Here is a 14,743-nt window from a genome sequence, read left to right on the forward strand (position 1 = left end):
CATGGTATCATCTATATTTTATGCATGATATATGGACTAAATGGACTCAAGATATTATATAATATCAAGTAAACAAAACTGCAATACTTATTCTATTCATACGAATTTTACCTAAATATACGTAATGCATCAAGTGTCCATTGTCGGGAAAGTAAATTTAGACTCGTATACGCCATATTTCATTTAGAGTGTTCATAGTACATACACTGAGCTGGGTAGCGCTACTTTGAAATGTTGCGGCCGCTACCGCTACCGCTACATGCTCTAAATGTAGCGGGCGCTACCGCTACACTGCTTAAATGTAGCGCCGCTACCGCTACTGAAAATGTAGCGCGCTACTGCCCACCTCTGTCCATACATGTATACTTAAATTTAAGTTCCTGGTTATTTGATTTCACAAAAAGACGAGCAGGGGATTACTCACGAACGATGGAATCGGGCAGTGCAAGCCGCTCGTTACGGACCACCGCGTCTTGCCTTCCTCTGGGTGCGACCGATCGTCGAACGTGACATGATGATCCATGATTATTCTTGGGGAGACTTAGACAAATTTTAGATGATGTGCTCTTAGTTCATAGTGTATCATAGGTATTACTCTAAGTGCTCATTCTTGGGGAGACTTAGATAAATTTTGTCAGTAGATGATGTGCTCTTAGTTCATAGTGTATCATGGATAATACTTCAAGCGCTTGTTCTTGGGGAGACTTAGATAAATACCATCACTTGATGCTGCGCACTGAGTTCATAGTGTATCACGGATACTACTCAAATGCTCATTCTTGGGGAGACTTAGATAAATATTGTCAGTTGATGATGTGCTCCTACTTCATAGTGTATCATGGATACTACCTCAAGTGCTTGTTCTTGGGGAGACTTAGATAAATTTTGTCCGTAGATGGTGTGCTCTTAGTTCATAGTGTATCATGGATAATACTTTAGGTGATCATTCTTGGGGAGACCTAGATAAATACCATCAGTTGATGATCTGCACTGAGTTCATCGTATATCATGAATCCTCCTAGTTCAGGTGTTCATACTTGGGGAGACTTAGATAAAATTGTAAGTAGATGATGTGCTATTAGTTCATAGTTTATCATGGATACTAATTTAAGTGTTCATTCTAGGGGAGACATAGCTAAATATTATCAGTTGTGGATGTGACCCAAATTCATTGTGTACGGTATCAATGATACTATTTTAGATGCTCATCCTTGGAGACGCTTAGTTAAATATTATCAATTGCGTATGTGCTTTAAATTCATTATGTATCATAGATGTTCTGGTAGAAGATCTTGAATTTGGAAAGCAAACGGTTTTCGCTGTTTTCAATGATCATAATTTCAAATTTAATTTTCTGACATTCCCACCAATTTGGGCGAGCGCAAGACAAATCGCTTAGCAAAAAGGCATCAATTTGTAATTAGAACTCATGTACGATAACTATCTAACTAGAATTAAAACAAAACTAAAAAAAAACAAATATTTTTTATATATTCCGATTGAGGATTAGACGCTCTACGTTTCTACGGCAACAATCGTGAATGCTCACACAAATACAATGATCTAATTACAAATTTATTTTAACTTGTGCACACAGATTCTTATTTTATTTATTTTCTTAAAATACAGTCGATGTTGATATGCAGCCCGATTCAATCTTTACTTTGACGCATAACAAAATCGTGCAGATGCTCGAAGATCTCGCAATCTCAGGAGACGTGAGCATGCGAATTTCTCGAAGACACTAACCTCAGTCTGTCAGTTTCTATTAAAATTTGATTTTAGGATAGAATTCGCGGGCATCTCACTGGCAACGAATAAATTCTAAGTAGTTGACTGTAAAGAAGAAACCAAATTGTTAATTTTTAATGGCTGTTTTGGCGTCATTTTATTTACGTCAAATCATTTGCTTGTACGCTCCTTGGTTCTCGAAAATAAAAATAGGGTCGTTACAAGGCTTTTGAAAACGGCACGACTCCATGAAATTCAATAGACGCGAACATTACGACTACTCACTTCCTGCAAAGTCTCTATCGTCAAGCTTGTAGTTCATGAACGCGAACATGACATTGTGACAAGCATTCAAAAATTATTATAAATATCCAAGGTAAATTTGTTACGATGTTCAGCCAGGTTACAGTGTTTAAAAATCAATTTATACCACTTCAAAAACAATGTATTACTTTAGAAGCTAGTGACAAGGACAGGTCAAGATCCTACTTCATCTTTCAGTACTAATATATGTATACTAACAAAAAGTGTACTGAATAGAAATAGCTGAGCTGTTTAGTCCACATGTTACTTGTTGTCCACGACAACCGACACTGGGAGCACAGCAGCGCACCATGCCTGATACGCCCACCGGCTAGGCGGTTGTCCAATAGTTTAACTATCATTAGGTTCAGTGCTTGCAGGAACCGCTGCTGGACGTTTCCGACCATCAGATGATTAATGGTTTATTATAACGATTGGATCGGTATGATAAACATCGAATCAGTTACCAAATAGGCACTTATACACTGAGAAGTGGAATTTGGGATATTCCTGTTTGCGCATTTAAACCGAACAATGTGAATTAATTAGAGATAAAGATTTATCTGTAGATGAGGGGAATTTTACTGTAGTCGTCCACAGAATTTTAAGAATGAATTTATCGTGAATCGTCATTGCTATAACAACAAATTAAGAAAGAACTAACATCGGCCGTGATCATCTTCATTTAGTTCTATTTAGAATCAATTCGAATCGAGAGATTTGACTTTTCTCTCTTTATTAAACCATTTTATTAATACAACTAACTACTATTCGGCACCCTCTACGTTCAAGTCCAAAATTGAGAGATTATCTTCTCTTTATTATTCTCTGTGCGCCAATTTCTGGTCAGAATTGGCAAGGAGGCCGGGCGGTTAAGCAGCAAAAGTGAAGCAGTGAGTTGCGAGTTCAAGCCCGCAACAAGCTGTGGATGTTCTGCAATGTTAAGAATCGGCGAAAGACCTATGGCCTAATAAACGCTTAAACCGTTATATTATATTATTTCCCATCTAAGCCAGAAACTTGTTCAAACCCTAAAATAAATAAAACCGTATACGTTTGCGAACCGCTTAGAACGGCGAATCCAGAAGTGTCAGCGATTAATTTTGTCGATTGTTAGTCTAATGATACGGACAAGACCATAAGCACTTGGAAGATACTACCACCACAGAAAAACTATTACTTCAAACATTATATATATTACGTCGTTCGACGATTTACACAAAATGAAATCAAGTTTCAAAAGTGGAGCTTCTGCGTCTTCCAAAATATATGAAATAAAAAAGTTATTCATCACCTTTCTGGGGCCTGAAAGTCGCAAATGACCTACGCACCGAAGCTGCATCACGAGCACCATCATCCTCCACGAGGTTGGGAGATAATTGTTACTAGAGTTAACCTGCCTACATAATAGTTCCCAGAATTGATATACCCAGTCTTACGAGCCGTGCACTGTGGCTGGACGGAAACTGTGGTGTAATGCTCCTGACACTGAAAACTGATCGGACTTCTAAGGGTACACACACAGTGAAAGCAGGTTGCCAGCGTGCTGGCTACCTGCTCAGGCTGGCGCCTGAAACCATAGAATACAGAAGCCTATTCGTACAGGTTTTCAATGTGAACACTTACATTATTATCCTATGTTCATTCTTGTGGCAGGTTGCCCGCGCGGGCAAACCTGCTTCCACCGTGTGCGTACCCTTACGAGCGAAGACACGAGTCAGAATCACCCTAGAATGAGATTGTGATACAATTGATCAGTTTTCACCATGAACTCCAGCAACAGGCAAGTGGAGAAATGCGCTTGTCATCGATAAAAATTTATGAAGAGATCAGGCAGTTAATTGACTTATGACAACGATACATAAGCTTGTCTGAGCGTTGTAAATATGAAAATTTTGGCTAATCTCGAGTTACTGGCGAAATTTAATTATAACTAGTCTTGTTACCATGAAATATACAGTTCAAGTTCTGTGGAATTGAAAAGTACTAAGTCTAAAATAGGATAAGTAAAAGGCCGTTAACTCACTCGGTATAATAACATGACTTGCTAAATTAATTTCAATGACAACTCTCAAGAGGTATCGATAAGTAATCTAATCATACATAATGCTTAATAGCTAACTAATCCCTCTCTCGTGCAATGAGGGAAAGCCAGAAGTTAGCTTAAAACTCATTGGCAGGCGTAATAAAACTATCAACATAAAAAATTAATATCTACAATGGTAGGTGATCAAGTAACTGTTGGGAACGTGAATGTCTTAAGATTCCGCTGGAATCGAATTTGTACATCTAAAAAATTAGGAGCAAAAAGGGAACAATCTTTTCCCTCCAAAGGGCAGAGAAATAAAGAGCAATTATTCACCATACGCACATCATAGACAAGGATTCACATTCGTGAGAATTTCAAACTGAGAAGAATTCTCAGCGCAGAAACAGCATCGCTTGGGCCACAGCGAGTTATTTCACAAGACGTAACATTTAATAACAGTAGCAGCGGTAGCTCGTGTCAGTGAAAGTTGAGTAGTAGTATGATGGTTTACTAGCGCTTCAGCTATCATGCTATTTCGCACCGGAGGTCAAAAGTTAACATCGCCAGTAAGGCGGAAGGTCTAAATTATTCAAAATCTCAAATTAATCATCGCCCACAAAGGGCGGAAGGACTCAATTGTCCAGCCTGCTGAAGCTGGCTCGAAAGAAGCAGCGTTAGCATCTCAAAGAGACGAAGTGACAAGGAGGGACAGGTGACAAGGAGGGACAGGTGAAAAGTAACAGAAACTAAGACACTCGAACAAGAGGTCGCTGACACGGGACGTCGGCCGCCCGCACGAGAGAGACAGAGAAGGGAAATGTAAGGAATCCTACCTACGTAATAACTTAATGTAAGAAATCCTACCTACATAATAACTTGATGTAAGAAATCCTACCTACATAATAACTTAACCCCACAACTGAGACATGCAGTCAGACACCGCGAGCTCAGCGGTGGGGCGCTCAGGAACAATCCCCCTAGGAACGCGAAATACCAATAGGACTTCTGACGAGCACAGACACACGTCAGAAGCCCCCCTGAGGGGGTCAGTGAAACATTCGTCAATTTCAATGTTAGCTAACGAGTTTTTTCACTCAACTATCTGGTTAGACATGAATGGGTTAACATATGAGAAATCTATCCCAAGCTGTTAAATTACTAATAAAATAATACGCAACTCTGCCGTACCAAGTACACAGCTTGAGTTTCAATTGCAAACTCAGTACTTAAGATACCTAACTTCAGAGGTTTGATGGTTCATGGCTACCATGTTGTTGTAATTGACCATCCTGGTAGTGGCGACTAAGGAGGAGGGGTGATAGGTATTTGGCTACCATCAACTGGTGGAGTTTTCATACTTGCATCATTAATTCTTGTTGAATGGGATATTATCAAAGGGAACATAATTGAAAATAAATGAACGTATAATTATACATTTTGGTAAATACTAGCAATTCCAAAGCTTTTTCCTTCGAACGATTTCGTTTAGACACTCAGTGGTATAGACAATTTTACGTTTGACGTCAGAATAAAAAACGAAAAACAAGGACCACTGAAATTTAAAAAAAAAAACATCATCAAATTTCATCACAAAAAAAAAATGAGTTCGAAATAATTACTTGCAAACACATTACAACGATTCATGTTTTAACAAGCATACGGTACTCAAATCATTAAATAAGAAATAGGAGTCCACATTCGTCGATAGAATAAGGAAGGCATGTTCGCTCAGGATTTAGCGTTAATTTAAAGCAAGTTTTTAGAAATGTTTACCAATTGTTCTACCTCATTCTTGTTTTATTTTTCCAAGACTCAGGTTAGAGAATGCTGAAAGAATTTTTGTTTCATTTCTTTGATCAGTGGAGTTTGTTCTCGATCGAGGCAAAATTTCCACGATCAAATGTCTGGCAAGCGTATTTCAATTATTTTCAGCTTCAGTAATACGATTAAATTAGAACAGCAGAACAAAAGATTCTCCTAATAGGCTTGACGTTATCCTAGTACATGATAGGTGAGCAATATTTCATGTAGATCAGTTCCTGGTAGAGTTAGAAGTGTGGCTCACACCGTGGCTTGAGGGTATAAATGGCCATTTCGATCGCCAACATTTTTTTAGAGTCGACTTACTTTTCGAGGAAGCTTCACCATTAACCAGCATAATCGCTTAGGTTACCTATGATGGCCGACTTACCACCACCAATAAGAATTCCGGTTTTGGTGTGGAGTCTCAGATTACGTTCGTCGGAGGAAAAAATAAACGTCAGTCCCTTATGAGCATTTCTTTAGGAATTATTCGTTGGTGGTAAAGCCTTCGTAGTCAAACTCGTCATCTTCTGCATCTTCCTCTTCGCCGTCTGCCGTCAACGTTTGCTCTTGCTCGGCTGGGTTTCCATCTAGTTGGACATCATACTCGAAATCTTCAATTTCGTCTTCATTCTCATCTTCTGGTTCGTTTCTAGACTCTGTATATTCTTCACTAGCTACTTTCTTTTGAGAGGCTACAGAACCACTTAACTTTGATTGGGCACTTGAAGCCGGATTAGCATCTACGTCTACAGTAGCTTTGGCGAACTCGCTAGCAGGAACAGCGATAATTCTGTCCTCAACATTTGTCTTCTCTTCCCGTTTATGTTCCAAATCCATCTCACTTTCAGAGTGAGCGTCGGTGGACAACTCATATTCAAAATCATCTTCAACTTCTTCCAGTAATTCTGAATTGCATGCTTTTTCTACGTCGTCCGTTACAGCTTTATTCCTGCGATCCATCTCTACGCGATTCGTATCTTTCGAATTGACATCTTCGGGCGCCAAATCGTAATCAAATTCATCAACTTCATTAGCATCTAAAGATGCGTTGCATAATTTACTGTCTTCAACTTTAGCCTTATCAGCTTTCTCGCCAGTGGCTTTTTCGATGTCTATCGCCCGACTTGCCGAGTCGTCGTTTCCTTTTGTCCTCGTCTCATCTGCATCATCAAATTGGTAATCAAAGTCGTCAATGTCTTCACTTTTTGAAAGAGCTTCACCTTCATTGTCGTCAAGATCAGGCTGGGCGCCAGAAGCTAATTCAGCGCTTTGTTCGGGCGCGTATTCGTACTCGAAATCGTCAATCTCATCATGATCATTTTCTTCATTTATACCTGAAGTTGACATCTGTAACTCCTCCGTTGTTCCTGTATTCAAGGAATCACCCACATTTTTTATCAGAATTTTGTCATTTGCAGTGGAAGTGGCATCAAACTCGTACTCAAACTCATCCTCGATCTCTGCATCCACATGGAGCTCAGAATTTTGTTTGTCATTTACAACGACAGCATAAGCAGAGCGGTCTCCCGGTACCGCACCAGTCTGCACGTCTTTGTCATCATCATTATCAGGGAATTCATAGTCGAACTCGTCATCGTTTTCCTCATCATCAGAACTGTTTAAACCATCATTTTTCATGGCCTCCGTCTGATGGGGCGAAGATGAAGCGGCACTGCAAATAAAATGCATAGTGAGACATTACGTTGAATAAAATGGTGAAATCATGCCTACATTTTCTATCTTAATTACTACAAATAGAGACAAATTTACAGTTGAGAGCTCACCGAAAGATGTTCAACATTAGACCTAATATGCAATCCAAGTTTGAAATACATTTTACGCTTGATGTCAAGTCGTATCTAACCATCCAATCGCTACTCTGTAGAAATTTTTTAACAATTATTTCACGTGTTTTCAGAAGAAAAAATTCGTGATGTCTAGTCAGGACCAAAACACATTTGGTGATATTGATGCAATATTTTCCTTAGGAACTCACGCAGACTCTGAAGACAATCGGATTTCTCGGTCGCTCGCTGGACTAGATGAATTCTGAAGCAGTGCGAAAAAATATCAGTGAAAACATACCGAGATGGAGACTAAAGTAGAAAAAAACGCCAAGTCTATCAAGTTCACTTGTCTCTCCAGATTTCTGGAAGTAAATAAGCTTTCTCTGCGCTTTTGCAGGCCAGATAGTAATGCCACGGTCAGAGACCCTGCTAACCAGTACCAAGTAAACGTCAGCAGACATTGAAACAATTATCACAAACGCTACAAATATTGGTTTCAACTGTGGCCCAGAGACAACCGTCTAGAGAAATGCAAATTTTTGAGACGAATTTTAGATATGTATAGCAATGCATTGAATTCTCTGACCATTACAAATAAACTGGAGGTAAGGGAATAGGGCACCTTGTCTCATGAGAAAGCAATGTCACATAAACATCAAAATTCAACAAAACTGATTACCTATTATTAGAAAACATTCACATATAAATAAGCAACATAATGAGGTGAACAAGTAATATAGGTAAAATAATTTTAAAAGTTAATACCGGTACTTACAAAACATTTCTTGTCAGCTGATGGTTGGCTGGACATGGCAGTGATGGAAGAACTGGTGGTCGACGGGGCAGAGTTGCCGAGCTCTGTTTTAGTAGATTTTGTTTCTTCTGATGACAAGCCCGCTGATGAATTGGAGACATCATTCGAGCTACTAGTGCTCTTAAGTTCCTTCAAGTACTGAGTGATGCGCGCTGTGATGCGGATCTGGAATAAAATGTTAAGTTTAAGCAAAATGGACAAGATTTCTCAGAGATTCTTCTCAACAAGAAGAACAAGATTCTTTTGAAATACAGTAATGAAGACACTAGGTACTGAGGATGCAGTGAATTAAGGTATTTTAAGTTGAAAATACTTGAAGATATTTTACAAAGTTAAATTTAAAAGGGTTAATTTGTCTTCAAATTTAAATGAAAAGATTAAGACGTACTTTGTTCTTGGAGCAGAAAAAGATGGTGTTTTCGTGGTGATCCGAGCAGCAGGGATGGAAACTTCGGCGAAATTTCGGAACTGTCACCTCACATGCCAGGCAAAAGTCCTCCTTCACGTCTCGATCGATCAACGGAGAGCTTTCAAGTGACTTCAAAATTTTTATCACATAGTCAGATTGTGGTAGAGATACCGAAGTCACTTTGAATTTGACTGGCACCTTTTCCCCTTTGGATTTCATCACTTCTTCCTCTATTTCTCTGACAGCATTGACAATGAATTTTTTTTCCAGTTCATACTTGGTTTTCAAGTGCTTAACAGTTGTCTTGTGAGCTTCATAGCTCTGACGGCTAGTAAACTTTATATCACAGCACTGAGGCTTAGCAAATTCTATGAGCTCCTTGTGTTGAATTAGTTGAACGTGCATAGAAACAGCCGCCAGCAAAACTGTACACTGGCAATAACTGCAAGTGAAGAATTTACTATCAACTCCAGTTTGTTCCATTTTATTTCTGTCATTAGAAATGTTCTTCATAACTTCATGTTCAATTGCTCTAGACGCGTGCTTGGCACTCAACCTTTTGAATTGTTCGAGACTATCATTCCGAGCAGACAAGAGTTTCAACATGTGAGAATGGTGCTGACTTTTGATATGCTCGTCAAATGCAGAACTGCTCTTGAAACTTATCACACGGCACACATTGCACTGCAAAGATTCAGTAGGTAAATTTTCCGTATCTTCAGTGCCAGAGCTTTTGTAGCTGTCGACAACGGTGAATTTCTTATTTTCAATGACTTTTGAAGAACTGGAGGTCTGGACTACCTTGCCATGAGATGAGCGTTCAGTACTAGACTTAAATCGGGAGGTAGAAAACCCTGTGTGGCCAACAGAGAGCCCGTCACTTTGACTATTGCGCATTTGCCTCACGTTTCCTTGCTTTATCGAGACTTGACTTTTTCCTCGCGCAGAAATAGTAGATGCAACTCGACCGCGACTAGACAACGACCCACGAGAATCAGTGATGCCACGATATGAACCACGAGCTACACCACGACCACCGCTGCTGTTGCCACGATGAAGACCAATAGTTTCTCCACGACCACCCTTACTACCAAAATTTGAACCTCGTTTTTCCCCACGACCAACGCCGCTTCTATATGATCCCCGCGATTCTCCACGGCCACCGCTGCTTCCACGACTTGAACCACGAGCTTCACGACCTCTGCTGCTTCCACGATACGAACCACGAGCTTCACGACCTCTGCTGCTACCTGGACTCGCACCTTGAGTTTTCCCTCGGCCGCCGCTTCTTCCACTAGATGAACCACGCGCCTCTCCACGACCATCGCTGCTACCACGGTAAGAACCACGCGCTTCTTCATGACCACCACTGCTGTCGTGGTAACCACCGAGAGCCTCTCCACGTCCACCACTGCTGCCGTTGTAACCACCGAGAGCCTCTCCACGACCACCACTGCTGCCACGGTAACTACCGAGAGCCTCTCCACGACCACCACTGCTGCCATGGTAACCACTAAGAGACTCTCCACGACCACCACTGCTGCCTTGGTAACCACCGAGAGCCTCTCCACGACCACCACTGCTGCCATGGTAACCACCAAGAGACTCTCCACGACCACCGCTATCGTCACGATAGGAACCAAAAGTTTCTCCCTGCCCTCTGCTACCAGCATAACTTGAACCTCGAACTGTTTCTGCACGACCAACAAAACCATCATCTACTCTCTCACCGAGACATGAACCAAGTGACTCCCGTTGATCCAAACTCCTTCTGTAAAATGATCCATGTGCATCTGAATGAACCCCAACACTTCTTTGAAAATCTTCTACATCAGACTTTGTGGCAAGACCAACTTGATGGTGATCAAAAGGTGTAACATTTTGGTTATTAGGCCCTGATGACTGACCAATTCGAAAAGAAGAATCATTAGTTCCCCTATTTGCAGCATATCCTCCAGTAGTAGTAGACTGGTAGCCTAGATTCGGTGATGCCTTTCCCTTAACAGCATCTATTGATAATTTTTCGTAGATGGAATTGCGATTCTGATAGTCAACGTGGGACTGTGCCCCTGACACAGCAGCATCAGTAGATGAACCTCTACTTCTAAAAGAAGAGGCAAATTCATTGATGGGTGTGGAGGCTCCATCAGTCACATGAGCTCTGCTACTCATGGAGGATTTGGAAGATGGATAGTCTTGAGAGAAATAGCCAGGAGAACTGGATGCAAAGCCATGACTTGGGAGAAATTTAGAACTGGATTCACTGTCACTGTGAGCATGGAATTTCTCAGCACTAGAGGATCGACAATAACGCCTGTGAGAGGTTTCCGCTGCCATTTTTTCATGGTAAGTTTCAGGCCCTTCATTATCTGGAAGACCAAAACTTTCAGCCAGAAAATCTGTAAGTGAAGTCGTGCCATGCTCTTCATCACCATTATAGTCCTGTAAAAAATAACAAATTAGGTGCTATAAACTTGAATCATTGAGATGCAAGTACAATTCCCTGCCAAAGTTAATATATGAACAAAATGTTCTTTGAGCTATATTTTGCTCACCACAGACCCTAGGTTTGAACAGTAAGTGTTGTTCTCAAGCACAATCAGGTCCAAAAGGATAATGCAGAACCAAATAAATTTATTCCGAGAGAAATTTCTTATAAATTTCTCTCTAAACCAAGCTGAATACTTCTCTAGGTTACTGCATCTTGGCGATTTCTAATAATTAAGAGTTCCATGGTTATTCACATACACTTTTTCCTTAATAAAAAGAAAATTTTATAAATTTCAACCTTTATTTCAAGCACTTCTTTAATCATCAGCGAAAGTCACTAAAATTTATATACAGAATAAGGCAAGAACTTAGCTTGGATCTCCACTGAATGACAGATTGGCTGGGACTGACACGCAATTTTTCTTTGTATTAGTTTTAGTTCCTTGGCATTGTGAAATCTGAATTTATTCATAATATTGTAGTACGACTAGTACCTATTAGTAGTACTGATTACCTACCTACCTACCTATAGTGCATGACTCTAAGAAACTATTTTGTTTTCTCTTCAAAACTTTTGAAGATATCAACTCGATGCTCAAAACTTTTCAGGCCTGTATTGCTAGTTGCCTTTAACACATGTTGAAAATGAAAGAAAGAAAAAGAATGAGAACACATGTTGGATAAAAATTTTAAATCAACATCAGGTTGAAATTGATGTTAAACAATGTTTAGATAGGACTAACACAAAATAATCACAAAAAAACATTAGTAGGTATAATAGCACAAATAAGCTTACTGCATTCATTTTGGGCCTCTTGCTGGGTGGTCCCAATCTGTGAGACAGACACGTGCTGAACTTACAGTAGAGACAAATTTTATTGTTGCCGTTTGACTGTTTAAGGGTAAAATTAGAGATTTGGGGTAACACGTGCATAAACTTTGTAAATAAATTCGCATTCGCACCTTGTAAATGGCTTTTCATGGCCGAGATACGGAATTCACGTCTCAGTGAAATAGAATCACGGCTTGTAGAAATGGAATCACGGCTGGCAAATCCATAAAACCACGGCTCGAAAAATTCAGTGGCGGCTCGCCAAGTAGATATATTCCATACTAGCATCCCATAATCCAGGGCTGGTAAAGTCCAATTTTTTTTAAATATTGTGGCTCTAATATCTTATAATTTCAGTATGTATGAAATTTTGCAGCTATGATGTCATAATTTTTTGTTTGATTGAAAAATTTTGGTTTGCACTTTGCAAACAAGTGGTTTCATATAATTTTTAACTCCCACAATCAGCAGAATATATACCGGTACTTCAATGCTCCTGCCTGCCGCCAAAATAACATGCAGCAGAACGTAATACTAATAACATCAAGTCAACCCAAAAAATTTCCTTGAAGATAACGTACTTGCGGTCAGACTGCATTATCACTTGCTTAGTTGCCACTTAGGTGAAGACAAATGTTAGTGACTGTTTTTAGGGTAAAATTAGAGATGTGGGGTAATATGTGCAGTGCATGGGACTTTGTAAATAATAAGCTTGCAGCTCATAAATGGCTTTTCAGGGCCAAGATATGGAATTCACAACACAAAGAAATGGAATCACGGCTGGCAAAACCATAAGAACACAGCTGAAAAATTCCAGTTGCGACTTGCCAAGTAGAGTAGTAGACTATTCCATGCCTGCCATAATCCAGGCATAGAAAATATCTACTTGGCAAGACGCATCTGAATTTTCAAGCCGTGGTTTTATGAATTTGCCAGCCCAGCTGCAATTCCATTTCTTTGAGCTATGATTGAAATAATGATTCCATTTCTTTGAGCCGTGAATTCCATATCTAGGCCTGTAGGCCATGAAAAGCCATTTACAAGCCGCAAACCTTTTTACAAAATCTGTTTGCACATCATGCACATGTTACTCCAAATAAGGATGGAATTCTAAGATTAGTGGTTCACTTAAAAAAAAGTGTTCTGCCTTAAAAAAAAACTTCCAGCCTCCAGGCAACTACTACCAACTAGAAACAGGTTTGCAGGCTGTCAGAAATTGGCTTCAGTATGAATATCAAGTCAGGCAACACAGAGAAGGGCCCAAGATTGTTAATTGCGCGCATCACTCAGAGATGAGCTTGAGGCTTGAGAGTTGAGGGATCTACAGAAGCTAGTATGGAATATATCTACTTGGCGAGCCGCGACTGAATTTTTTGAGCCGTGGTTTTATGGATTTGCCAGCCATGATTCCATTTCTTTGAGCTATGATTCCATTTCACGTGCCTCGAGAAAGTAAGCAACGCGTACACTCTCACTCATGCCAATTTCCATAATCGGTATCGCAGCTTGGTCGGTCATTTTTGAAAGGGGAATTTTACTGTAGTCGTCCACAGAATTTTAAGAATGAATTAATCATGAATCGTCATTGCTATAACAACAAATTAAGAAAGAACTAACATCGACAGGCATCATCTTCATTCAATTCTATTTAGCATCAATTCGAATCTAGAGATTTGACTTAGCTCTCTTTATTAAACCATTTTATGGATACAACTTCAGCACCTTCCGCTTTTAGCCCAAAATTGAAAGATAATCTTCTCTTTATTATTCAATTTAAAAATGAATGTAATTCTAGGGAAATTGAGTATACATAATTGTATTTTCGAACTGAGAATAAAAGTAGTCTCCGAAACCCCTCAGATGAAAATAGGGTAGTTCATTCCCCATCTAAGCTATAAACTTATTCAAACCCTAAAAGAAAAAAAGAGCGTATACGTTTACGAAATGCTTAGAACTGCGAATCCGTATAAGACCCTTAAGTTCTTGAATTATTGCTCTTATAAAGGTAACAAACCGAATTTATCTTGCGAGGTATAAGCTATTAAAAGTGTCAGCGATTAAGTTTTCGATTGAAAGTCTAATGATACGGGCAAGACCATAAGCACTTAAAAGTTACTACCGCCACAGCAAACTATTACTTCAAAATTGACGATTTTTACAAAATGAAATCAAGTTTTAAAAGTGGAAATTTTGCATCTTCCAAAATATATGAAATAAAAAATTATTCATCACCTTTCTGGGGCCTGGAAGACGAAGCTGCATCACGAGCACCATCATTATGAGTTGGGCGAAGATCGTGAATGCACAACAGGTCGGCGCACCTCACGAGATCGGGGGAGAATTGATGCAAGAGTTAACCTGCCTCCGTAACTTGTCCCAGAATTGATATACCCAGTCTTATGAGCCGAGCACTGCGGTTGGACAAAAACTCTGGTGCAGGCTCCTGGCAGTGAACACTGATCGGACTTCTGACGAGCACAGACACTAATCAAGAACACCCTAAAATGAGATACAATTGATCAGTTTTCACCATGAACTCCAG

At 39.8% G+C, this 14,743-nt stretch overlaps 1 protein-coding gene across 1 annotated transcript; it reads right to left on the minus strand.

Annotated features, from left to right (window-relative positions):
- Window positions 1–5,343: 5,343 nt before the first annotated feature.
- Window positions 5,344–12,207, minus strand: LOC108674063. The gene is made up of 5 exons (XM_018161961.1): window positions 12,166–12,207; window positions 8,859–11,321; window positions 8,432–8,635; window positions 7,866–7,918; window positions 5,344–7,541 (listed from the first exon to the last, which is right to left on the minus strand). The coding sequence occupies exons 1-5, from the start codon at window positions 12,172–12,174 to the stop codon at window positions 6,353–6,355; spliced, it is 3,918 nt and encodes a 1,305-aa protein (XP_018017450.1). The 5' UTR covers window positions 12,175–12,207; the 3' UTR covers window positions 5,344–6,352.
- Between the last annotated feature and the right edge of the window lie 2,536 nt (window positions 12,208–14,743).

The sequence above is a fragment of the Hyalella azteca genome, unplaced genomic scaffold (assembly GCF_000764305.2).
Source record: "Hyalella azteca isolate HAZT.00-mixed unplaced genomic scaffold, Hazt_2.0.2 contig15866, whole genome shotgun sequence".
Classification (NCBI taxonomy): Eukaryota; Metazoa; Arthropoda; class Malacostraca; order Amphipoda; family Hyalellidae; genus Hyalella; species Hyalella azteca.

What these genes read in the sequence shown, in the direction of transcription:
- LOC108674063 (XM_018161961.1), bottom strand. An exon ending in TTTTCTGCTCCAAGAACAAA is followed by an intron (nt 8,636 to 8,858) that starts GTACGTCTTAAT and finishes ATTTTATTCCAG; the next exon opens with ATCCGCATCACAGCGCGCAT. An exon ending in CGATTGTCTTCAGAGTCTGC is followed by an intron (nt 7,542 to 7,865) that starts GTGAGTTCCTAA and finishes TTTTATTTGCAG; the next exon opens with TGCCGCTTCATCTTCGCCCC.